General features: G+C 54.2%; 2 protein-coding genes across 11 annotated transcripts in view; one reads left to right on the forward strand and one right to left on the reverse strand.

Moving 5' to 3' along the window:
* On the forward strand, positions 1-5,257 carry Cd37 (CD37 molecule). Of its 7 annotated transcripts, none has more exons than XM_042274761.2 (9): positions 3-163; positions 382-456; positions 543-615; positions 1,594-1,718; positions 1,802-1,876; positions 2,681-2,785; positions 3,239-3,475; positions 4,137-4,220; positions 4,397-4,775. In XM_042274761.2, exons 1-9 carry the CDS (start codon positions 101-103, stop codon positions 4,751-4,753), a joined length of 1,194 nt encoding a protein of 397 aa, XP_042130695.1. In that variant the 5' UTR covers positions 3-100; the 3' UTR covers positions 4,754-4,775. The 7 variants fall into 7 exon arrangements, with proteins under 7 accessions (XP_042130706.1, XP_042130695.1, XP_042130718.1 ...); XM_042274782.2 differs by having other exon boundaries at positions 9-163; positions 543-611; XM_042274766.2 differs by having other exon boundaries at positions 17-163; positions 290-456.
* Positions 5,246-24,357, reverse strand: part of Tead2 (TEA domain transcription factor 2) — a 23,244-nt gene continuing 4,132 nt past the window's right edge. For 3 of the 4 annotated variants that reach the window (XM_076575340.1, XM_006986262.3, XM_016004865.3), the window contains exons 2-12: positions 23,499-23,736; positions 22,817-22,881; positions 21,642-21,704; positions 19,711-19,821; positions 19,558-19,616; positions 16,184-16,248; positions 14,452-14,594; positions 10,004-10,177; positions 7,412-7,573; positions 6,630-6,782; positions 5,246-6,067 (exon numbers count right to left, since the gene is read on the reverse strand). In XM_076575340.1, coding sequence (XP_076431455.1) covers positions 5,954-6,067; positions 6,630-6,782; positions 7,412-7,573; positions 10,004-10,177; positions 14,452-14,594; positions 16,184-16,248; positions 19,558-19,616; positions 19,711-19,821; positions 21,642-21,704; positions 22,817-22,881; positions 23,499-23,730 — 1,341 coding nt within the window. In that variant the 5' untranslated portion in view covers positions 23,731-23,736 and the 3' untranslated portion in view covers positions 5,246-5,953. The remainder of the gene's footprint in view (positions 6,068-6,629; positions 6,783-7,411; positions 7,574-10,003; positions 10,178-14,451; positions 14,595-16,183; positions 16,249-19,557; positions 19,617-19,710; positions 19,822-21,641; positions 21,705-22,816; positions 22,882-23,498; positions 23,737-24,357) is intronic. The other variant, XR_013052470.1, reaches the window with a different exon arrangement.

Here is a 24,357-nt window from a genome sequence, read left to right on the forward strand (position 1 = left end):
CAGAGTGTCTGTGAGGTTGGCCCCTGCAGAGACAAGCCTGAGGCCCCAGGAAGAAGTGGGCAGAAGTCAGTCAGGAGCCCCTGTGCACCCTCCCCGAGCCATGACCACCTGCGAGGAACCACCCGTTGTGTCCTTGGTACCCACACATTCCAAAGACCCTCAGGTACTTGCCCCGTGAACCCACGAAGAAGATGGGGCCCAGCTGACAGTCACTATGAAAAGGGCTGGGTGGGGCTCCAGCCCTGGAACTTCCTCTTTCTCTGCCCTCTTCCTTTGCGCCTCCTCTCAGCCTCCCTCCCTCCTCCGACCATTATCCCCCTCGTTCCCTGGGGCCAACACCACTTCTGTCTGGGTTCCTCGAGTGGGTCGCTCCCCATCTAGGCGAAGATGTCAGCCCAGGAGAGTTGCCTCAGTCTCATCAAGTACTTCCTCTTCGTTTTCAACCTCTTCTTCTTTGTGAGTCTCCTCAGGGGGGGCCCAGCGGGGCCCAGGGACACCGTGGCCCGGTTCCGGCCGCAGTCTCATGCTCTTCTCTCCCCTAGGTACTAGGCGGCCTGATCTTCTGCTTTGGCACCTGGATCCTCATTGACAAGACCAGCTTCGTGTCCTTTGTGGGTGAGGGGGCTGGGCAGTAAGGGAGGGTCTTCCTGGGGTGGACCTGACCCAGAACCCCACCCCAAGGCATCTCCGGGTATCTCCTTTGCCCCAGAGGCCCTCAGTAGTTGCCAACTTCCCAGACAGGACTCAAACTCTAGAGCCCCACTGGCCACTGCCACCATGCCTCTGCGCCCCATGTCTTCCCCGGCAAACAGGCCATGTAAACTGGACATGGTGGCACATGCTATCATCCCAGCACTCAAGAGGTGGAGCTGGAGGATCAGGAGCTCAAGGCTATCCTTGGCTACACAGTTGGAGGCCAGGCTGGGCTCTGTGAGATCTGACTCAAAACAGCCATAACAATGAGGCCATGATTACAAACAATAATAACAGAAATACTTCCTGTGTCGCGTCTTGGACTGGGGCTCACAGACCCTCCCTTCTTGAGGTTCACGGAAGGGAAGTCTCTTGCTGGGTGTCACACAGCAGGGGAGGGGAAGAGCAGAAAAACAGTAATAGCAAGGAAACTCCTGATAAAGTGGCCATCCAAACCATAGCAACTCAGCCAGCGGTGGTGGCCCAGGCCTTTAATCCAGCACTCGGGAGGCAGAGGCAGGTGGGCGGATCTCTGTGAGTTGGAGGCCAGCCTGGTCTACAGAGTGGGTGCCACAGAAAAATATAGCAACTCATATTTCTCACGCTGAACAATGGTTCTCATGCGTCCCTCAGAACAATTCTAGAGTGTATTTGATGGCTCACATCTGTTATCCCAGCACATGGGAGGTGTAGGCAGGAAGATCAGAAGGTCCAGGTCACCCCTGGCTACAGAGTGAGTTCAAGGCCAGCCCGAGGCACATGAGACTCAGGGCGGGACAGAGCCAGAGGCCCAGGCAGATTCTGAGTGAGGGAGAGAGGGACCCAGGAGATGGGGCCCTGCCTGGCGGCCTAGCAGAGCTGTACCTCCCAGCCCACCCTCACTGACTTTCACGGCCGTAGGCTTGTCCTTCGTACCACTGCAGACCTGGTCCAAGGTCCTGGCTGTCTCAGGCGTCCTCACCATGGCCATGGCCCTCCTGGGCTGTGTGGGGGCTCTGAAGGAGCTGCGCTGTCTCCTGGGCCTGGTGAGTAGTGTCCCCAGCACGGTTCCCGTTCCGCCCCTCCAAGGCCTTCTCCCTCCTCACCTCCCTCTCCCCTCTGTCCTCAGTACTTCGGGATGCTGCTGCTCCTGTTTGCCACACAGATCACCCTGGGCATCCTCATCTCCACTCAGCGGATCCGGGTGAGCTTACCAACACTATCACCCCAGCCGTGGAGGTTGAGGGGCAGGAGTGGGGGGGGAAAGGCATGTGGGCACTGCCACCAACCAGGAAGCTGAGCCACAGAACACCACACGTACACAGAGACAGTGAACGAAGACGGGGACAGAGGCACACAGAAAGGGAAGGCTGGCGGCGTGGCTTTGCGTGTGTCCTAGCTACTCACAGGCTCACATTAGCCCAAGAGGCCAAGGCTAGCCTGGGCAACATAGTAAGGCCGTATCTATCAAAAAAGACTAGGCCGTGTGTGATGGCACACATCTTTAACCCCAGTACTCTGGAGGAAGAGGCAAACAGAGCTCTGTGAGGCCAGCTTGGTCTGTACAGTCAATTCTAGGGCCGCCAGTTACATAGAGAGACTCTGGAGAGAGGGAGGGCGGAGGCAGAGGCAGACACAGACCGACTTCTACTTGGTAGCATTTATTCAGCTGATTGAGTGCTTGCTACCATTCATGAGGTGGTGGTCGGTTTGGTCCCCAACCCTGCCAGTACCAGCACCCAGAAGCTGGTTAGGAGGATCAGTTCCAGACCAATGCGGGCTACAGGAAAATAATTTTATTCAAAAATAATTTTATTTCAAAATTAAATTTAAACTTTAAAAAAAAAAAAAAGGGAAGCACTGGAGACCTAAGGACCCTTAGAAACACCTCTGCGATTCTGAGGAAGGGAGCCCCTGCCAAGGGTGGTAATTGTGCTCCCGGGGGGAACCCCGTGGCGGGGCTGGGGCGGGCGGCCAGTTCATCCCATCCCCACCTACACCCCCTCAGCTGGAGCGAAAGGTGCAGGAGCTGGTACTGCAGACGATCCACAGCTACCGCACAGACCCGGATGACACAGCGGCTGAAGAGAGCTGGGACTACGCGCAGTTCCAGGTGTGTGAGCTCGCTACATCCCTTCCGGTTAACACCCCGGGCTCTAACGTGGCTCTACAATCAGCCTCAGCCTGGGCTTTAAGGAGACTCTGCGTCCGTGCGGGCCGCAGGTCACCTGTTCCCTCATCCTCGCACACTGCTTGAGCACCCCAGATGACAGCATCACTGTCTGCATGTTACTACGTCCCCAGTGCCTAGACCCTGATGTTGCTCCACCCCAGTCCTAAAATTCTGTGCCAGGGGCTCCCGCACCCACCCACCCCGAGACAGAATCCAACCACCCACAATCTCAGGTTCACCGGACGCTCCTCTCCGGAATCCAGGTCACTTTGGCCCCTTCGAATCTCCAGCCCATTGCCACTTACATACCCACCCTCCCTACCCGGCTCCCAGGCCTGGCTGCACACCTACCCCGTGACGCCGGGCCCCTGACTCTGTCCCCCACCCTATCAGCTGCGCTGCTGCGGCTGGCACTCTCCGCGGGACTGGATGAGCGCCCGCACGCTGAGAGGGAACGAGTCGGACGAGCCCTTCGTGCCCTGCTCCTGCTACAACTCCACGGCGACCAATGACTCCTCGGGCTTTGATAAGCTCTTCTTCTCCCAGATTAGCCGGCTGGGGCCGCGGGCGAAACTGAGGCAGACCGCCGACCTATGCGCACTCCCCGCAAAAGCCCACATCTACCGCGAGGTGGGACCGGCGGTAGCCCGCAGCTCTAGACCGGGCCAGGCCCCGTGGGGGCGGGACACTGGAGAAGTGGGCCGTCGAGGGGGCGGGACTTTTAGGGTGCCGAGTCTCAAGAGAGCAGGCCGGGCTTGGAGGGGCAGGCTAATATCAAAGGCGTGACCTCGGAAGGAGAGGAGGAGGCTAGGAAAAAAGAAAGAAGGGGCGGGGCCCCCGAGGTGAGTGTGGCCCATCAGGAGTCCAAAGCAAAAAGGTGGGTGGGGCCAGGGAGGGTTGGGACCCTCGGATGTGATCCTGGCCTACATGGGGCGTGGCACGAGGGGGCGAGCTTTGGGAGGGGAGGCTACAGAAGACAGAGACCAAAAGGGCAGTCCCTCGTAAGTGGTCGGGACCTGCTCAGGAGCATGGTATCCAGAGGCCGGTGGTGCGTGAGCTGGACGGGGCGGGGCCACTAGGAAAGTTATGACAAAAGGGGCGGAGCCCTGTGAGAGCGAGAGGCGTAATCTAAACAAGGGCGGAGCCTGGAACACAGGCACTGGGTAAAGCTTGGACAAGACGTGCTTGGATACCCAGGCACTGGGTACTGAAAGAGGATCTGAGAGGCCCCTGGGCTTGAGGGTGAGTTTCAGAAGCAAACATCGCCCTTACATGTTTCCTGCACCCCCAGGGCTGCGCGCAGAGCCTCCGGAAGTGGCTGCACAACAATCTCATCTCCATAGTGGGAATCTGTCTAGGAGTCGGTCTTCTTGAGGTGACTTGACCCCGCCCCCATCAGTGATTGGTCTAGCTATGTTTTCCCGTTGCCGAGGAAACGCTTGCTTAGCTGTACCGTCTTTATCAATCGCCACACTAGCATGAGATGGGGCGGAGACCTGGCTTCTGCAAACTCTTGGCCAGGCGTGCGCTGCCCCCTCCCCTCTCCCGCAGGTGAGCGGCATGGCGCTGTGCCTGCAGCTACATCGTAGAGCTTTCAGCCGAGAGCCGGTGCTGCCGCTGCCGGGAGCCGAGGGTTCGAGCCCTATTCCCGGGCTAAGCGCTGACGGCAGCGGCGGGCGCTGGGGCGGGCTTAGCAGCGGCAGCGGACGCAGCAGCACCCCATGGGGCACCAGGGGCATGGCGGGTGCCTGCCCCACGTGGGGGGACAAGGCTCCACAAGGCAAGCTACCCATGGCTCTGGGGCCCTGGCCGTTGTGGGATGCAGACGAGGAGCCGCCCGAGACCGAGAGCTCGGGCGCTGAGGTGGAGGTCGGGGCACACGCGGAGACCGCCGAGTCTCCGGAATAAAGTTCCGTGCGCCTGCCTCTGAGCTTCCTCCTTTCCAGACGGCCGCAGGTCTCCCGCTCACAGCGCCGCCAATCACCGCACGCTCCTATGAACGCCCACTTTTCGGCTCCCCCTTAGGGTACCACCCCTTCTCCAACCCTGAAGCATCTCCTTTCTCCTGCAGCTCGGCTTCATGACGCTCTCAATATTCCTGTGTAGAAATCTGGACCACGTGTACGACAGGCTGGCCCGGTACCGCTAGCCCCAGCCCGCCCCATGGGCACCCATGCACCTCCATGCAGCCAGGAAATGTTCCCTTCCGGGCTGGTCTTAGGCTTGGAGCCTGGTGCCTCGGGACTCATCTCCCGGGGAGCCAGGTGTCTGCCCTCGCAGACAGCCATCTCTTCCCGCACGGGGCCAGGGCCTTCCGTCCCCGGCTTCCTTCCCCATTCCCTCCTCCCTACACCATCTGTCTGCCACCTCCCACACGACACCTCAAATAAATCCCCTCCGTTTTGGTAAAAATAGTTTTATTCTCCTTCGGAACATAAACCATCCTTCTTGGGGAAAGGAAGGTGGCAGGCTGGTCTGAGGCTCATTTAAAATGGGGACAAGATGAAGAAGTCCCACCCCACTGCTCGCCTAGCTGAGATAACATTACATCCTTAACACCGTGTATAAATATCTCCTTATATTAAAAAAAAAAAAAAAAAAAATCCGGGTCCCACTTCACTCTGCTCCCAGCTGGGAAAGTTATCTTCAATGTGTGACATTCCAGATCAGAGCAAGTGTTGGGGAGAGGCAGACATGGGGGTGGTGTGGAAACAGGTAGGGTAAAGGCAGTGAGTGAGTAATATCCCCCACATGGCCCAGCTCCCTGTTCCAGAAGAGCAAAGGGGGGCCCTTGGAGAACGGAGAGGCCAGCGCTGCCCCTGTGGGTGTGCCCTCCTGTCCCCGGTCCCTGACGCTGAGGAGTGATGTGTCCTGTCAAATGCTCCCTGTGAGGTCCCATATTGGAGCTCTAACCTCAAACAGCTCGTTCAGCTCAACAACCAAGTTTTGGGGCTCCCCTCTAATAGGAGCCAGCCCCCATTGCTCGAGCTTCTGAGATCAGGCCTTTTTTTTGAATCATGGCCCCCTCTCCAAGCGAGGGGTACAGAGAGAGCCAAAGGGTCCTTCCTGGGAAGGGGGTGTTGTGAGGAAACCCAGCAGTGGGCCCCATCAGTCCCTGACCAGGCGGTAGATGTGATGCTGGGCTCCGCGTTCACTGGTGGAGACCTCGAAGACGTAGGCCGTGCACAGCAGCAGTTCCTGGGTGTCCCTGTTTGTCACCACCTGGAGGAGGGCAGGCTTATGCTGTGGCGGGGGCGGCGTGCGCATGCGCGTGCGTGCGTGCGTGCGTGCGTGCGGTGAGACTCCCCTGCCCACCCCAGTTATCAAGGCCTTTGGCCTCTTCCCACCTCCCAAAAGAGGGATGCCCCTGCCATGCTATGCACCCCAAGCAGGAGGGATGCCCTGCAGGTCAGGTTCCCTGGGCAAAGGGGTCACCCCTACGCTGAGAGCTGGCAGGGGCCTCCCCATCACATCACATTCCTGAGAAAAGGGGTCTCCACTATGCCACAGGTAAAAGGATTAGAGACCATATTAGTACAACCCCCAAATCAAAGGAGCGTCCGTCCACTAGCTCTGGACCCCTCTAGTAAGCCAGATGCTTGGAAGCTGAGGTAGCTTCAGCTGCCCCAGTGAGGATGGGCTTTCCACGTGGGACAGGTGAGCCCCATGTCGCGCCCCACCCCACCATGTCCTAGAGGCAGAGTGGGGGCCCAAGGCTCCTCTAGGGGAGCCCCGAGAGGCTGAGGGTCTGCTCTAAGTCCGGCCGGCCCGCCCAGTCTGTCACCTGGAGGATGGTGAAGTTCTCCAGGACACTGTTCATCATGTAGCGTTCGGGCAGTTGCCGCAGCTTGTGGAGGAAATTGACCAGGTACTCACACATCGGGGAGCGCAGGAGGCGGTACACGAAGCGCCCGTCCTCCAGCTGGGCCCGCTCTGTCTGGGGACGGGAAACACCATGGCTGCAAACAGCGGCCACCCCGGGAACCAGCCAGAGTACTCCAAGCACCCCACCTTTAATGCCCGGGGCCCCTGGGTGCCCAACTCAGGGCCTCTGAACCTGCAGACCGGGAACCTTCCATCTCCTCAGTCATGATCTCGTGACTTTCAGACACCTTGGATAGTATGTCCAAGCAGAGCTGGAGTCCTCAAGTCCCACAGTCCCTCAGGTATAACGCCTGTCTCCTTATCCCAGACTCCTACAATACTCTTAGGAACCTTTTGTCTTGTAGATTCAGTCTCTACACCTTTCAACCCTTGAAATGAGCCCCAGCTGTTACTGCTAGTGGCCTATTCCTGTTTTGTTTGAGACATGGTCTCATGTAGCCCAGGCTAGCCTGGAACTCCTTATGTAGCTGAGGATAGGCTTGAAACTCCTGATGATTAGTCTACATGGTGCAGGGCAAACGTTCTACTAACTAAACTACATCCTCGACCTTCTTTGGAGTTAATTCCCAGCACACGCACTGAACTGCCAGAGAGGTTGGGATGGCCCTACCGCGCACACACACCCACACGCCTGGGACCGCTGACTCTTGATGCGTGCTGCGCCCCAGCCCTGGGCCTCACCTCCACTTTCTCCACCACTTGCTTGCCAAAGGAGCAGACCTTGGAGGAGCAGGTAAGTGTCATGAGCTCCCGGCTCTCATACTGGCTGCTCACTCCATAGAAGCTGCCGCTGCCTCCACTGGCCCCTGCCTCTTCACCACTTGGGCCCCAGTTCAGGTCCGCCTGAGAGGAGATGGAGAGGCACAGGTGAGCTGGGGAGACCCGACAAATTCTGACCCGGAGTCTGGCTCCCTGGGCTACACCACCTGCTCACCCCCCACCCCGGCTCAGCTCCCAAAGTCCCCAAGTCAGCCTATGTGCTCTGTAGAAGACCCACCCCATGTACCAGGACTAGAGAAATGGGGTCCCAAGAAGAGTCCTGACCCTCACTCTCTAGGAACCTGGGATCCAGAGAACCCAACCTTTTTGCCTGAAGCCCCTAGCTCTAGAGTTCAGCCCAGGCGTAATAGTGCAAGCTTATAAGGCTAGCCCTTGGAAGGTTGATGCAGGATTGTGAGTTTGAGACCAGCATGGTCAACACACAGAGAAAGACAGCGTCTCAAAATGGAAACACCACAGAACATGTTGAGGTCTGGAGACTAAGGAAATGGAGGGAGGATTAAAAAAAGGGGGGGACTTTAGGTTCTGACAAGGGCCTCGTTACTAGCAGGCAAGTTACCCTAGCAACTGGTTCCATGTCCTCCCCCACCTCCCTACCCCCCCCCGGGGGGGGGCTGTGAAAGCAAGTGATTTGACTACCCCCTAACAGCAGAGCCAGGCTCCTCCGGAGGAAACTCTAACCTCTCCTCCCCGCCCATCCTCAGGAATGCACCTGTGCCCATCATCCAACTGTCAGACCGGCAGGACAGGCCTCAAGGCCTGTCGCAGGCATCCTTGAGAAGCAGAATCTGCCTGTTCTCTGTCCTGACTTCCTCTGCTGCTCTTTGGCCAGGACACTATTCAGAGGTCTGACTCCACCACCACCCCAGCAACAGGGCATTTTGATGCAGGACAAATCCCAGTGTCTGTGGCCATGGCAGCCCACAGCCGGAACCCTAGCATTTGGGAGGCTGAGGTAAAGAGGACTATTGGTTGGAGGTCAGTCTAGTCTATAATGTGAAAGAGAGTCTGTCTCAAAAAGGATGGCACATGCCTTTAATCCCAGCACTCAGAGGCAGAGGCAGGCGGATGTCTGGAGTTCAAGACCAGCCTGGTCTACAGCGGGAGTTCCAGGACAGCCAGGGAGAAAGGCCTCAGCAGCTGCCTTCCCACCTCATCAGGAGCCAGGTTTCTGACAGGGAGCTGGAGGAGCCTCTGAACCCTAATAATGGCCAGCCTGCAGCAGCCCCCTCACAGCCATCTCAGGCCGCCACCCAGAAAGCTTAGTGGTTTTGTTGTTTTGTCTTTTTTCAGGATTTCTTTAGTTTTATGTGCATGAGTGCTCTGCTGATGTATGTCTGAGCACCACATCTGTGCAGCACCCTCAGAGGCCAGAAGAGTTCCTCTGGAACTAGAGTTTCTGACACACATGGGTGCTGAGGATTGAGCCTATGTCCTCTGGAAGAGCAGCCAGTGCTCTTGACTCTGGCTCTCTTTGTTTGTTTGTTTGGTTGGTTTAGTTTGGTTTGAGCTAAGGTCTCCCTAAGTCATCTAGGCTGTCCTTGAACTCTGGATCCTCCTGCCTCAGACTCTTGACCACTGGAATGACAGGCATGTACCATGATACAAGGCTCAAAAAAGCATTATAACCAGACACCCAGGGGAACCAAACTGACTGAAATCCACTGTGGATTTCCTTTCAGGACCAGACACCCTGAGCTCGTCAGTGCCAATCATGTGACTGGACAGAAAATCAGATGGGCCTCAGAAAGAGGTGCTCTTAGCCACAGCCCTCCACGTCCCCAAGATCTGCAGACACTGGCCTCCATCATAGAGCAGGCCTTAGGAAGCACTATCACTCCACCTACAGTCTCCCATGTACTGTTTTGTTACAGAATATTATTTTAAGGTGTGTTACATTTGTTTATGCTGTGGAGCATTTGTTTTTAATGATGCAAAGATGTGTTGCATTCCTTTATGTTGCATTTGTTTAACTCTGTGAAGCTGTGTTACTGTGCCTGTCTAAAACACCTGATGGTCTAATAAAGAACTGAACAGCCAATTGCAAGGCAGGAGAAAGGATAGGAGAGGCTGGCAGGCAGAGAGAATAGGAAGAGAAATCTGGTAGAAGGGATCAAGGAACGAGAAAAGGAAGAGGAGGTCATCAGGGGCCGGCCACCCATCCACACAGCCAGCCATGGAGTAAGAGTGAAAGTAAGATATACAGAGGAAAAGGAAAAAGCGCAGAGACAAAAGGTAGATGAGATAATTTAAGTTAAGGAAAGCTGGGCATTTATAAGAATAAGTCTCCATGTGTGATTTATTTGGGAGCTGGGTGGCAGGACCCTCAAAGAGCAAAGAACAGAGAGAAAAAACAAACAACAACAACAACAACAACAAAAACCACAGTGTTTGTTTTGCTTTGTTTTTGTTTCTGAAGCGTGGCCCAGGCAGACCCAAGGCCCTCCTTGTGCCTGGCTGGCAATACCGTGACTTGGGAGCACTCACACTCACCCAGAACTTGACCAGGAAGAAGGCGTGGGGTGGCCCTCGGTCGTACAGCTCCCGGAGGCCGCCCTTTTTCTCAGGGAACTTGTCGTAGATCTGCCGCACGTCCACACTCTCCAGGGGCGGTGCTCCGGGACTGGGGCACTGCTGACTGATGTGGACAAACAGGTGCCTCTGGAACTACAGACGACAGGCAGGGGACAAGGGCTAGACCCAGATCCTCACCCAACAGACCTACTGGCCAGCACATGCCACACCCCGGGCCACATCCAGCCCTGTGGCCCCAGCAATCCGCCTATCCTTCTCTGCCCCCACTGTCCCAACGAGCTCAAGTCCTCTTCCATTCTCTGGCCCAGCCTCCCCGACATGTTTCGTCCCTCACACAGCTCCAGAGCGGACTCAGCCCCCCGAGTCCAGCGCCTGCAACTCCTCTCTGCAACATCGCCAGCTCCCACCACCAAATTTTGTCATTAATATCCTTAAAAATTCCATCTCTGTTCGTGTGTTATTTACAATGTTGCACCCAGCAAACTCCTACATAGCCCTCAAAGCCCAACTTACACATGTCCTTTCAGGGAAAACTTCACCAGCTCCCCAGGGAGATCACCTCTATATACTTAAGAACTAGACATGTACAGTATTAGTTAAAGATGTGTTACATCTGTTTATGTTGTGGAATATTTGTTTAATGATGCAAAGATGTGTTGCATTCTTTTATGGTGCATTTGTTTAACTCTGTGAAGCTGTGTTACTTTGCCTGTCTAAAACACCTGATTGGTCTAATACAGAGCTGAATGGCCAATAGCGAGGAAATAGAAAGGAAGGAGATAGGCAGGGCTGGCAGGCAGAGAGAATAAATAAAAGGAGAGGATCAAGGAATAGGAAAAGGAGGAGAGGACTCCAGGGGCCAGCCATGCAGCCACAGAGCCAGCCACGCAGCCACAGAGCCAGCCTTGGAGTGAGATGTAAACAAAGGTACAGAGAAATAGAGAAAGGTAAAAGCCCAGAGGCAAAAGCTAGACGGGATAAATTAAGAAAAGCTGGCTAGAAACAAGCCAAGCTAAGGCTGGGCATTCATAAGTATGATTAAGTCTCTCTGTATTTTATTTGGGAGCTGGGTGGAGGGTCCCCAAAGATTAAAAAAAGAAGCCAACACCACCAGACAGGCTGGTTGTATGCTAGTACTAGTCTTGGTGCTGGGGCTAAAAGACCACTGAGTCTGTTGGAAGAGGGAATGGGGGGTGGGTTGGAGGAGCAGGCTGTGGGGGCGGGAGGAGGGAAGAGAGGCAGATCTGTGGTTGGTATGTAAAATGAATATAAAATTTCTTAAAAAAAAAAGAAACAAAAAAAGGACCACTAAGTCCCTGAACTTTCAGAGTTCATTCTACCACAGATAAGGGAAGCTTAAATCAACTTACTTACAGATAAAAGAAATGTCAGGAATACTTTATGCTATGAAAAATATCCTGGCGAGTATAGAAAAAGGCTCAAAAGTGATGGTCCATGAACCAGGTATGATGGTGTAAGCCCGCAAGAGAGGTGGCTCACAACCACCTGTAACTCCAGCTCCAGGGGACTGGATGCTCTCTTACACACACACACACACACACACACACACACACACACACACACACACACACTTAAAAAATCTAATAAAAAGATGGCACATATTTTTAGCAGAAGGCTTGGGAAAGTCCCATGAGAAAATTAAGCCAGAGTCACCCTATGTACCCCTGGCTGTCTTGGAACACTCTCTATATAGACCAGGCTGGTCTTGAACTCTCAGAAACCCTCCTGCCTCTGACTCTCAAGTGCTGGGATTAAAGGAGTGTGCCGCCATGCTTGCTTGTTTTGTTGAGACAGTGTCTTGTGTGTTCCTGCTTGGCCTCAAAACTCCCAGTGTAAAAGAGGATAACTATGAGTTTCTAATCCCCCGCCTCCACCTCCAGTGGATTGAGACTGCACGCATGCACCACCACAACCAGTATATGGAACCCTGGGGATGTAACCTAAAGCTTCACACAGGCTTATACTCTACCAACTAAGCTAAATCCCCAGCCTTCAGACTGACTTCTGAACTAAAAGCAATACTCCTTCAGGCTCTAGGGTTCTGGAATCACAGACTTCCAATGTAAGTCTCACCAGCATCACCCTTTTTAGTAACCTTGACAACCTGGTGGATGGCATTAGTGTGATTTAAGAGACACTGCATGCAGTGAACTACATACACTTCCCAGGCCTCTGCAGTTAGGTGTGAGCACATGGCTAAGACCTGGCCTACAGAATGTGAACAGACCTGTGAGTAGCTTCATTCAAGCCCAGCCCATAAAACCTGGGCACACTGTAGGGTAGTGGTGGCACACACCTTTAATCCCAGCACTCTGGAGGCAGAGGCAGGTGGATCTCTGTGAGTTCAAGACCAGCCTGGACTACAGAGTGAGTTCCAGGAAAGGCACAAAGCTACAGAGAGAAACCCTGTCTCAAAAAAAACAAAACAAAAACCAACAACAACAAGAAAAACCATACAGATTGCAAGCCCAGTGCCACTTTGAGATCTTTGGCAGCAGTTAATTCTGCAGCTCACACACGTTTGAGTGCTGTCGGACGGTCTGTATGTCAAATTGCTCTGATTGGTCAATAAATAAAACACTGATTGGCCAGTGGCCAGGCAGGAAGTAGGTGGGACAAGGAGAGAGGAAAATTCTGGGAAGCGGAAGGCTGAGGCAGAGAGACACTGCAGCCGCCCTCCATGACCAGCAGCATGTGAAGACACCGGTAAGCCACCAGCCACGTGGCAAGGTATAGATTTATGGAAATGGTTAATTTAAGATAAAAGAACAGTTAGCAAGAAGCCTGCCACGGCCATACAGTTTGTAAGCAATATAAGTCTCTGTGTTTACTTGGTTGGGTCTGAGCGGCTGTGGGACTGGCGGGTGACAAAGATTTGTCCTGACTGTGGGCAAAGCAGGAAAACTCTAGCTACAATTGAGCCTGTATGATAATGAGTATTCAAAGACAGGTAATGCCTGGGAGGCGCTCACCAACCTAAGACAGAGCTCCTGTGTGGCCTGGGCAGGTGACTCCATGATGGGTAAGGTGACCTGCTGACATCCCATGCAACCTAAGTCAGAAGCTCATATTTTAGTAAAAGGGGGACCTGTAGGTCCCTAGCCCCCGTTTTGGGTAACTGTTGCCTTGCTTGCTGACCTTGACCTTGATATCCTTCCTATGCTAATTCTCTGCCTGGTTCCACCCTCCTGAATACTTAAGGGAAGTCCTTTGTCTATGTATCCTGCATATTGGGCATTAACAGCTTAGATGCCCCTCCGGGGTTCTCCCATTGTGCTGTAAGCCTGTATTTAAGACCTCTTCCCTCCTACAATAAACGGCATTCAGCATTAAAAAAAAAAAAAAAAAAGCCAAGTTACAACTCAGTAACCAGACTTCATGGGAGAATCCATGCCAGCCAGCCAGACCTCCTCCAATATAGAAAGCATTCAACATTATGTAAAACCCTGTAACAATGCAGGATTTTCTTTTTCTTTTGTTCTTTCTCTGTTGTAGAATATTATTTTAAGGTGTGTTACTTTTGTTTATAGTGCATTTGTTTAACTCTGTGAAGCTGTGTTACTGTGCCTGTTCAAAACACCTGATGATCTAATAAAGAACTGAATGTCCTATATCTATCTATCTATATATATAAAACCCTGGGCACCGGAAATCCTATACTCTCCCTTCCTCCATCTGCTGGCTGGATGCAGAGAACCCAGAAGATTCTATAACCCTAGAAAATGGCAGAGCCACAAAATGGCAAGGGCCAGTTCCCGAATCACTGGGGCAACACATCTGTTTAGCCTACCTGCTGAGAATACATATGAAACGCTGCATGCATGTCATCCCAGCCCTCAGGAAGCTGAGGTAGAAAGATCACAAAGTTCAAGGCTAGCCTGAGCTACAGAGTGAGACCCACTTTAACAATAAACAATCAGAAAAAAGTAGAACTATGGCTCTTTCCAGGTCCTTAGTGTGTTACTGCAAAGCCTGTCAAATGGCAGGAAATTGCTGTTAGATGAATGAATGAACACTGTGTTCCAGTCCCAGGACACCACAGTAACAGGCTTGGCAACGTGTGCCTATAATTTCAATGCTGTTGAGGGACAGACAGGTGTAGCCCAGGCTCACTGCTCAGCCAGTCTGGGCTCCTGGGTAAGCGCAAGCGCAATGAGAGACCATCTCAAAACACAAGGTAGATACGCCTCCAGTTGGCCTCTGGTTTCCATATTTATAAATCAGAAGGAAACCCTGCACAGTACAGAGCAGGCCGACTGAATGCACCCTGCAGGTGACGCTGCCGACGGTGAGGACAGCTGCCGACGGTAAGGACAGCTGCGGTCTTCTCTGCCTCCCGTCCTCGCCCTACAGCATCACCCAGCAACTGCCCGGGCTTCACTCACCGAGTCAACTGCATCCGGTGGTTCCACAAAAGCCGAGAACTCCACCAGCTGCAGGCGTGCGGTGCCCAGGGCCCGAGCCTGCCAGGCTGGGGGAGACGGAGCAGGTGGGGGCAGGGGTGAGAGGGCTGGGGGCGGCTCATACCCTGGAAAGAGGAGAAAGGGGAATCGCTCACCAGGATGGACTGTTCTCTCTTGGCCACCTCCACCTGGAGCGCCTGCCTGGCGTGCAGGAAGCCTGGGCCCTTCCCCTGGCTCCACCTTGGAGCAGGAGCACACACCATCCTAGCACGTGGGAGGTGTCTTGTGACAGCGTGAGCATGCGTTCAGTCACACTCCGCGACAAAGCAAGTGCCCGCCCTGGGGTACACGGGACTGCCTCAGAAAAGAAAACTGGGGGAGAAGGGCACTGGAGAGACAGCTCAGCTGCTAAGAGCACCGGATGCTCTTTCCAAGACCTGGCTTCACAACAGTCTGTAACTCCAGTTCCAGGGCAGCTAGTGTACTCGCTTCTGGCCTCTGGGGGCATCAGGCACACACACAGCACACCTAAATACATGCAAGCAAAGCACTCATACACATAAATCTTAAGAAAAAAAATAGCTAAATATTTAACAGTTAATACTACCCTTAGCAGCAGCAACACAGTCATCTGAGGGAACAGAATTCCCCTCAAGTTACGGCCTTAGTACTGGGCTGCTGGGAGATTCAAGTGCAGCCACCGTGAGGACGGTAAAGCAGTGCTGTTACTTGTAGTCAGACGCATTAATTGGTGAGTATGGCGGCGTGCAAGAGCTGTAACCCAGAGCACTGTGGGTAGGTTTAGGAGGTATGGCCTTGCCAGAGAGAGTATGCCACTGGGAGTGCGCTCTGAGGTTTCAAAGCCCTACACCATTCCCAGTTTGTGCTCTCAACTTTAAGCTTATGGTTCAAGATGTGAGCCCACAGGCTGGGCGTAGTGGCATGTGCCTTTAATCGCAGCCTTGGGAGGCAGAGGCAGGCCTCTTGAGAGTTCCAGGCCAGCCTGGTCAACAGGTCGAGTTCTAGGACAGCCAGGGATACACAGAGAAACCCTGTCTTGAAAATAAATAAATAGCCGGGCGGTGGTGGCGCACGCCTTTAATCCCAGCACTCGGGAGGCAGGCGGATCTCTGTGAGTTCGAGGCCAGCCTGGTCTACAAAGCGTGTTCCAGGAAAGGCGCAAAGCTACACAGAGAAACCCTGTCTAGTGAACCTTTGGCTTCCTGCTCCTGCCACCACGCCTCCCACTCTGCCATCATGGATGGATCTGAGCCTCTGGAACCATAAGCCCCACATAAAATCTCCTATGACTGCCTTGGCCATGGTGTTCGCATATCACAGCAACAGAAAAGTAACAAACAAACCGAGGGCCCCGGGACTTTCACCCGCCAATGTGGCCATCCCGTGGTCCACCGGGGTGGACTCTGGGCTGTGGGCAGTCTTCATGGAAATGAAGCTGCCACGGAGAAAAACAGATGGAAGCAATCCCTAATGTTGACACCGAGTGGCTGGATCCAGCCATGCCCGAAGCCACCATTCTGTCCTTTGTTTCTTCCCTCCCCCTCCCCCTCCTCCTCCTCCCCCTCCCCCTCCAGTTTCGGCTAATTTGAATTAAGTTTTGACACTTGGCTGTGCCCAGTGGACAGAAAGGTGAAGGAATCGCTGCCGGGTCAGGACCAGAGAAAGACAGAGGGGCAGGGGAGCAGACTCTCACCTGGTAGGTCAGTGGATGGGGGGGTCAGCGACACAGAGAACGCTGTCTGTGAGAACGGCTTCACGCTGCAGGACAAAAGGAGCCCATGAGTGCAGTGCAGTGCAGCTGTCTGAACCGGCCAGTGCAGTGCAGTGCAGCCGTCTGAACCGGCCAGTGCAGTGCAGTGCAGCCGTCTGAACCGGCCAGTGCAGTGCAGTGCAGCCGTCTGAACCGGCCAGTGCAGTGCAGTGCAGCTGTCTGAACCGGCCAGTGCAGTGCAGTGCAGCTGTCTGAACCGGCCAGTGCAGTGGGGTAATGCTGTCTGAACCAGCCAGTGCAGTGCAGTGATGCTGTCTGGACCGGCCAGTGCAGTGCAGTGAAGCTGTCCGGACCGGCCAGTGCAGTGCAGTGAAGCTGTCCGAACCGGCCAGTGCAGTGCAGTGATGCTGTCTGGACCGGCCAGTGCAGTGCAGTGATGCTGTCTGAACCAGCCACTATCCATCATGAAAGGCCAGGCTCCCCCACCAGAACATTCCATGCAGTAGGTGAAATGACTTCTCACATTTTTCACATGAGACTGAGGTCAGTGTCAACTGGTCTGCCCAAAGCCACACAGCTAGGGTGCCATAAAACATGGACTCCAACCCCAGTCAGTCCTGACCATGAGGACCAAGATTTTTGCTGTTTTGGCAATACGAGAATTGAACCTAGTGCTTCAAGTATGCCCCTCACTGGGGGTTCTAGGCAGGGGCTCTACCACTGAGCCATACCCCAGCCCCTCACTGGGGGACTCTAGGCAGGGGCTCTACCACTGAGCCACACCCCAGCCCCTCACTGGGGATTCTAGGCAGGGGTTCTACCACTGAGCCACACCCCCAGCCCCTCACTGGGGGATTCTAGGCAGGGGCTCTACCACTGAGCCACACCCCCAGCCCCTCACTGGGGGATTCTAGGCAGGGGCTCTACCACTGAGCCACACCCCAGCCCCTCACTGGGGGATTCTAGACAATGGCTCTACCACTGAGCTGCACCCCGAGGTCTGGGTTTTGCTACAGGGTCTTGCTGTGTGGCCCAGGCTGGCCTGGAACTCGAGATCCTTCTACCTCAACTTGTAGAGTCCTGGGAAAACAGGAATATACCACTACACCTGTTCTATGTGATGGAAATGTTCCACCCCTGTAACCGTCCCAAGGTAGTGGCCACTGGCCACATTGCCACTTAGCACGAGTCATGCCTGAGGAATGGAACTTTTCATGTAAATTTAATTTTATTTTTGAAACGGGGCCTCATTATGTAGCCCTGGCTGTCCTAGAACACACAAAGACCCACCTCCCTCTGTCTCCCAAGAGCTGGGACTAAAGGCGTGCAACCATGCCCAGCTATACATTTAGTCCATTCTAATTCAACTGGCTGCTCACAAATAATCATTGTAGACTAACACTCCAGAGGCCTAAAGGTAGCTCAGGAGATGATGGTCAGGAGACTGAGAGGCTAGAGGTCAGAAGAGGTCGAGGGTCAACAGACCAAGACGAGAAAGACAAACCCAGGGACCTTCCAACTGGAGTCCCAACCTCTTCTCAGCTGTCAACTTTGTGCTTCAGTGGATTTCTCACAATGCCATGATCTCACGTCATCGGGTCACCACTCAAATGTCAGCTCCTCAGGAAGGCCCACCTGGCCTTCTAAAGCAGGTCTTAGTGGGTACGGTGGCATACAGTGAACATCACAGACATTAGGGGGCTGAGGCAGGAGGATCTAGTCTGGGCTACAGAGCTGAGAGCCTGTCTCAAACAAAAACAAAAGCAGACCCTTGAGGCTAGAGATGGACCCGATGGCAGAACACTTGACTAGCACGCGCAGGCCCCAGAACGAACTCAATTCCTCATATATATTTCCTTACTTTATACTACACAGGTCCGGGAATGTACCGTTTCCTACTTTGTTCCTTAATAAGAGCAAGCCGGGTGGTGGTGGCGCACGCCTTTAATCCCAGCACTTGGGAGGCAGAGAAAGGTGGATCTCTGTGAGTTCGAGGCCAGCCTGGTCTACAGAGCGAGATCCAGGGCAGGCAACAAAACTACACAGAGAAACCCTGTCTCGAAAGAAAAACAAAGAGCACACCCAGACATGCAGTAGGTGTTCAGTAAATATCTGGTGTCCCAGGTGCTTGATACAGCCCCCTCACTGCAGAGGCTCACCTCAGTTTCCTGTCTGTGAATCTTACACATGTTGTTTATCTGCCTAGAATATCCCACCCCCACTTCATCTGGCTAAGCCCTACTAACCTCAGAGAAAACCCCAGAACTTTCTCCCTCACCATAAAACCCATGGCGGTTCCTCACAACGCTGCACACACTTCCATTTTGAATTTCTGAAAGCGATGTCTCAGTCAGCGCTGGTCTCCCCCATTTGACTATGGGCTCTCCGGCACCCAGGCATCCCTCTCTGCAGCACACCTGCAGTTCCCTCGGCCCCTGGGGACTCGTTCTGATCTCTCTCTCATACACACACTCCATGTCGCCCTCATGCTGCCAGGCTGAGCTGGTGCCAGGGCCCCTTTTCCTACAACACATCTGGTTACCCTCAGTGCCCAGGGGTCTCCAGGCTGAGGTCACTCATGTTCTCCCTCCCAAGTATGAAGGAAGAAAGTAACCCCTTCCCCACCCCCAAGCCCCAGAGCCACCTCAGGGATCTGGAAACCAGCCTTCACAGGCAATTCTAAGGGCACTCATAGCCCCTCCCATGATCCTCTGAGACCTGCTCATCCTTCCCAGAAGCCTCTAGGTTTATTACTATCTTCCCACAAGCCTCTTGGGAACCTTGAGCCTTGAGTCTGTCCTTGAGCCTTGGGCCATAAATATCCCTTCTCATAATACTTGGGAGCCCCCATCTCTCCAAGAAGCCTTAAGACTTCCTCCCCATAAGCTTCTGGGCCCTTCTTGTCCCTTCCAAGGCCATCTGTATCCATAACTGCCTCCCCACAAGACTTTATGGCTTCCTTTGTTTCTTACAGGAGCCTCTGGGTCTACAACTGCCTTCCCATTATCCTCAGGGTCTCCTAGATCCCTCCAAGGCGATCCTTTGGGACCCATCCATCCCTCCAGGAGAACCTCACCAAACAACTGCCTTCCCATGATGCATTAGAATCCACATGTTCCTCCAGTAGCCTCTGGGCCTGATGTTCTCACTTCAGAGCCATTTTTTCCATGGACATGTACCCCTTTTCAGAGATGAGGTACGAGGCCCTAAGCACAGAAGGGGTCACCCCCACCAAGACCCCAGCCAGCAAAGTGCAGGGCCAGACTTCAACGCCATATGGTATGGCTTCAGAATCTATGTCCAAAATGACATGGGTGGGAGGGAAGGGGGAAGTGCAGGGGACACAAAGTACTCACTCTGGAACATTCCATGGGGGCCCAGAGCTCCCTGACCAGAACTGGAAAAGCTCAGTGGCCTAAAGAGAAGACACAGATGCGGGTCAGGCAACCCTGTCGGCCATTACAGCACCATCCTTCCATCCCAGATCTCCAGTCCCCAGCCCAGACCACCTGGGGGCCAGAAGGACCCAGCTTGGCCTGCAGGGAAGGTGCAGAGACGAGCTGTGCCGACGACGACATGGTCACCATGGTCTGGAAGGCCTTGTCCTTGGAGACCTGGTCCTGGGGAAAGGTGAGGTCCAGGTGAGTGGGGAGTTCCAGTCAAGATAGCCAGTGTGGGATAATGTCAGGGCTGGGGTGGGAGATGAGGGCATGGGGAGCTGTGACACAGCTCAGAGGTGGCCCCCACCTACACCCCTGCCCCCCCCCCCCCCGAGTGTGTGAGGTACAGCGGTAGGAGGATGGGCAAGAGGACTGACTACACTCAGAGTCTGACCCAGGTGCGGGGAGGAGCCAAGGGAAGAAAGAAAACACATCTTAGAACTGCAGGCTGTGCTTCGTCTCCCCTAGGACCGGACCACCACCCCAGTCAGCATGCAGTAGGGAAGGGGCTGAGCATGGAGCAGCACCCTGCACCTTACCTCAGAGGGAGAAAGGGTCACGAGCCCAGGGTAAGATACTAACGGGTTTTCTAACGGGTGCCCGGGCTACAGGAAACGAGACTTTCAAGACCCCCTGGGCACAGGAAGGGGTGTTTCCTGTTCCAGACAGAACACAGAGGGGACCGGGGAAGTACGGAAAGACCAGAACCTGAGGGCTTCAGACCTACAGAAAAGGCAGGGACCATCTCCAGGTAAAAGAACAGGAAGGAAGCCGGCAGTGGTGGCGCACGCCTTTAATCCCAGCACTCGGGAGGCGGGGGGCAGGCAGATACCTGAGTTCAAGGCCAGCCTGGGCTACAGAGCGAGATCCAGGACAGGCACCAAACTACACAGAGAAAGCCTGTCTCAAAAAACCAAACCAAAACAGGAAACAGTGAGGCTAATAGAAATCACACACAGATATTGCTGGGCGGTGGTGGCGCACGCCTTTAATCCCAGCACTCACAAAGGCAGGCGGATCTTTGTGAGTTCAAGGCCAGCCTGGTCTACAGAGCGAGATCCAGGACAGGCACCAAAACTACACAGAGAAACCCTGTCTCGAAAAACCAAAAAAAAAAAGAAAAAAGAAATCACACACAGAGGTACAGCGTCGGGGATTCAGGCTGGGGGACACGGGGAATTCACAGTGGAGAGTAGAAAACAGCACAGTCTCTCCCAGGAAAGAAAGCGTGGCTGCAGCCCAGGGGGGCAAGGATGGAGTGGAGGAAGGACAGGGACAGAGGGAGGGACGGCCCGCAGCAGAGGGAGAGCCAACCATCAGCTACATGAGCCACACAACCTCTGCTGGATGAGCAGACCTGCGCCTCAGGGTCTCTGGTTCCCAAGGATCTCTCTCGTTCTCCGTCTTCCCATTTCCCCCCGGGGTGAGTGTGCACGTGTCTGCCTGTCTGTTTCTCGTCTCTGGGTCTCTGTCTGCTTCCACACCCATAGAACTGTGTCTTTCTGAGTCTGTGTGTGTGTGTGTGTGTGTGTACACGTGTGTGTCCGCACGTGTGTGCATGTGTGTGTGTGTCCATCTCTCTCTCTCTCTCTCTCTCTCTCTGTGTGACTCTGTGTGTGTGTGTCCATCTCTCTGGGTCTGTGTGTGTGTGTATGTCTGTGTGTGTGTGTGTGTGTGTCCATCTCTCTGGGTGTGTGTGTGTGTGTCCATCTGTGTGTGTGTGTGTGTCCATCTCTCTGGGTCTCTGTGTGTGTGTGTGTGTCCATCTCTGTGTCTGTGTGTGTGTGTGTCCATCTCTCTGGGTGTGTGTGTGTGTCCATCTCTCTGGGTCTGTCTCTCTCGGGATATCTCCATGTGTCTCTCTGGGTCTCCATCCTCTTCTCTATCCGAGTCTCTGTCTCTCTCTTACTGTCTCTGAATCTGTACCTCCCTTCCTCCTTCTCTCTCTCATCCCCCCACCCCCCACCCCTCCCACCCCCGGCCCCCACCTCTATCCTTACCTTTAGCTTGGACTGGATTTCTCTCGATTTCCTTCGAGCCAAAACCTGGATGTGACTGGAGACCTGGAGGGACAGAAGTGGATCTGAGCGGCCCCTTCCTCCTTAGCTGACGGTCGTTCCTCCACAGGCGACAAAGCCCGGGACCGAAGGCTGTCCGCAGGGGTGGAAGGGCAGCTCCGAGGCTGACCTCTAGGACCCTCCTGTCCTTCCTTCGTGGGTTTTCAGCCTCTCTCTGAGCCCTTTTGTAATAACGTCCTCCAGAATACCAGCTCTGACCAGATGGCTCAGCAGGTAAAAGGCACCTGGCACCAACCCTAACGTTCAAAGTTCCATCCCTGAGACCTACCCAGTGGAACAAGAGAACCAACTCCTGAATGCTGTCTTCTGATTTCTACATGCACACCATGGCACATGGACACATGGACACACACACACACACACACACACACACACACACACGTAATAAAAAAAAAGTACGTAGAGTTTTTTGTATTACATTTTATGTATGTGGGTTCAGGCGCATCATGGCGCATCTGCAGAGGTCAGAGGGCAAGTTGGAGGAGTTGGGTCTCCTACCACGTGGCTCCCAGGGACTGACTCAGGTCAGGCTCAGCAGTAAAGCCCCTATAGCCACTGGGCCATCTCACAGGCACATAACACAATCATTTTACAGAAGGATCTGGCATGCCTACAACACAGGGAAAATACATGAGACAGAGGCCAGGGTTCAGTCCATGCTCGCCCTTCATGCATGAGGGTGTCAGTTCAACCCACATAAATTTATAATCTCAGCACTAGGGAGTGCAGACCGACACTGGCTGCCGACTCAGTCTGGTCAAATCGGCAAGCTCCAGGCCAGTGAGCGACCCTGTCTCAAAGCAGTGAGCAGCACTGAGATGAAACCTGAGGTCATCCACTGACCTCCACATGTTCGTGCACACACATGCATGGATACCCCCACATACAAGCTTCATGCACACACATGGACGGGTACCCCACACATATACAGGCTTTATGCATACACATGGATGGATACCCCACACACACATAAAAGCTTTTCTTTTCTTTTTTAATCACATGAACCACATCTGCCTTGAACCTGAAGCAGCACATGAAGATGGCCCTCAGGAAGTGCCCGACCCCAAACCAAAGCCCCAAAGTGTCAGTCTTGAGACCTGCTTGCGAGTTCTTGTCTTCCCTGTCCTCAGCTTGATGTAACGGGCAATGAGTTCATTCCGGCCTGGAGTCAAAATGGAAAAGAGCAAGACTGTCAGCAGAACTTCCTGCCAGAGAAGACAGGCATGAGGGATGAGGTCAGCAAGCCAACAATCCTCACTCCACTACAGCCAAGACAGGCTGAGTGAGGGACTCCTCGGCCACAGGGTCACCAGCTCGGTCACAGAGTGGCTATGTGGCCACTGACAAATCACTTAGTTTTCCTGTGCCTCAGTTTTCCTCATCTGTGCAGAAAAAAATGCTAGTCTTTCTAAGTCATGGGAAGGATGCAAGCTTTTTTTGTTTTTTTCATTCATTTTTTTCTTTCCTTTCTCTCTCTCTTTGAGACAGATCTCTCTTTGCCCTGTGTGTCCTGTAACTCATTCTGTAGACCAGGCTGGCCTCACACTCAGAGATCCATCCACCTGCCTCCGCCTCCTGAGTGTACCACCACACCCAGCCTCATAGTTTATTATTTTGAGACAGGGTCTTATCTAGATGAGGCTAGCGTAGAAGTCAGTATGTAGCTGAGGATGACCTCAACTCTTGAGGTGTGTGCCACCAGAGCTGGCTAGACTCTAAACACGTTAGTTAGTGTGACTTTTCCCACTGGGGTCAGGGTGGCCACCACAGAGAACTCACCATACATCTTGCCCTCATCGGACAGGATGATCTTTCGGCGGCCACAGGGAGGGTAGATGGCCAGGGCCTCCTGAAAACTCTGCTCGATGTCAGGGCTCCACACGCCCTCTGCATCAGGGCCCCCGTCACCTCCGACACCCTCACTGCCTCCGGTCCCCTCCTCGCTGCCTTCCTCGCTGCCCGTCCAGCCCCCACCATCGTCCAGGGGGGCCCCAGTCCGGGGTTCCCCCATCTGGGCCTGCAGAGACAAAGATCAGCAGCTGTATATGGTGTTGCAAGGACAAGGCAGGGGCCCTGACTGAGGGAGGAAGCTAGGCCTGGACCTCCAGGCTGAAGCCTCGACCCCTGGTCTGAGGGAGCAGAGTAACCTAAGCCTGGGATCTGGGAGGCTGTTCTTCCCAAGCTTTCGGAGACACTTGCTCTGGGTTGAAGTCACCACCTCAGGGTGGTGCCTGAGGCCATGTGGACTAAAGCTGCGTGTGGATCACCGATTTCAGGGAAGAGCAGAGTCTGGGAGGTTGCCAGGAGTGAGAACCTCCAGTCCCACTAAGAAGGAACAGGTGTTGAGAAATGAGCAGCAGCTGCAGGAAAAGGAGAGGGAAGATCCAGGGAAAGAGGGAAGAGAGACCCAGAGGGAGTGGGGCAGAGACCCAGACAGGCACGGAGAAAGGGGGCATCGTCGTGGCTTTCAGGCTGAGACCAGAAAACAACCACAGAACCAGGCGGGGCTGGGGCCAAAGCGCCCATCAAGCCTCAGGCACTGGGACTCAGTCGTCCAGCCATCTGGAGGCCAGAACAAAGAGCCCTGGCATCCCCTCCCCCAGCTCCCCGCAACCCCTGCTGTGGGCGGGGCCTGCGT

The sequence above is a fragment of the Peromyscus maniculatus genome, chromosome 1 (assembly GCF_049852395.1).
Source record: "Peromyscus maniculatus bairdii isolate BWxNUB_F1_BW_parent chromosome 1, HU_Pman_BW_mat_3.1, whole genome shotgun sequence".
In the NCBI taxonomy this organism is placed as follows: domain Eukaryota; kingdom Metazoa; phylum Chordata; class Mammalia; order Rodentia; family Cricetidae; genus Peromyscus; species Peromyscus maniculatus.

What these genes read in the sequence shown, in the direction of transcription:
- Cd37 (XM_042274761.2), top strand. Translation starts at nt 101, where the DNA reads ATGACCACCTGCGAGGAACCACCCGTTGTGTCCTTGGTACCCACACAT. An exon ending in TCTCCACTCAGCGGATCCGG is followed by an intron (nt 1,877 to 2,680) that starts GTGAGCTTACCA and finishes ACACCCCCTCAG; the next exon opens with CTGGAGCGAAAGGTGCAGGA. An exon ending in TAGGAGTCGGTCTTCTTGAG is followed by an intron (nt 4,221 to 4,396) that starts GTGACTTGACCC and finishes CCTCTCCCGCAG; the next exon opens with GTGAGCGGCATGGCGCTGTG.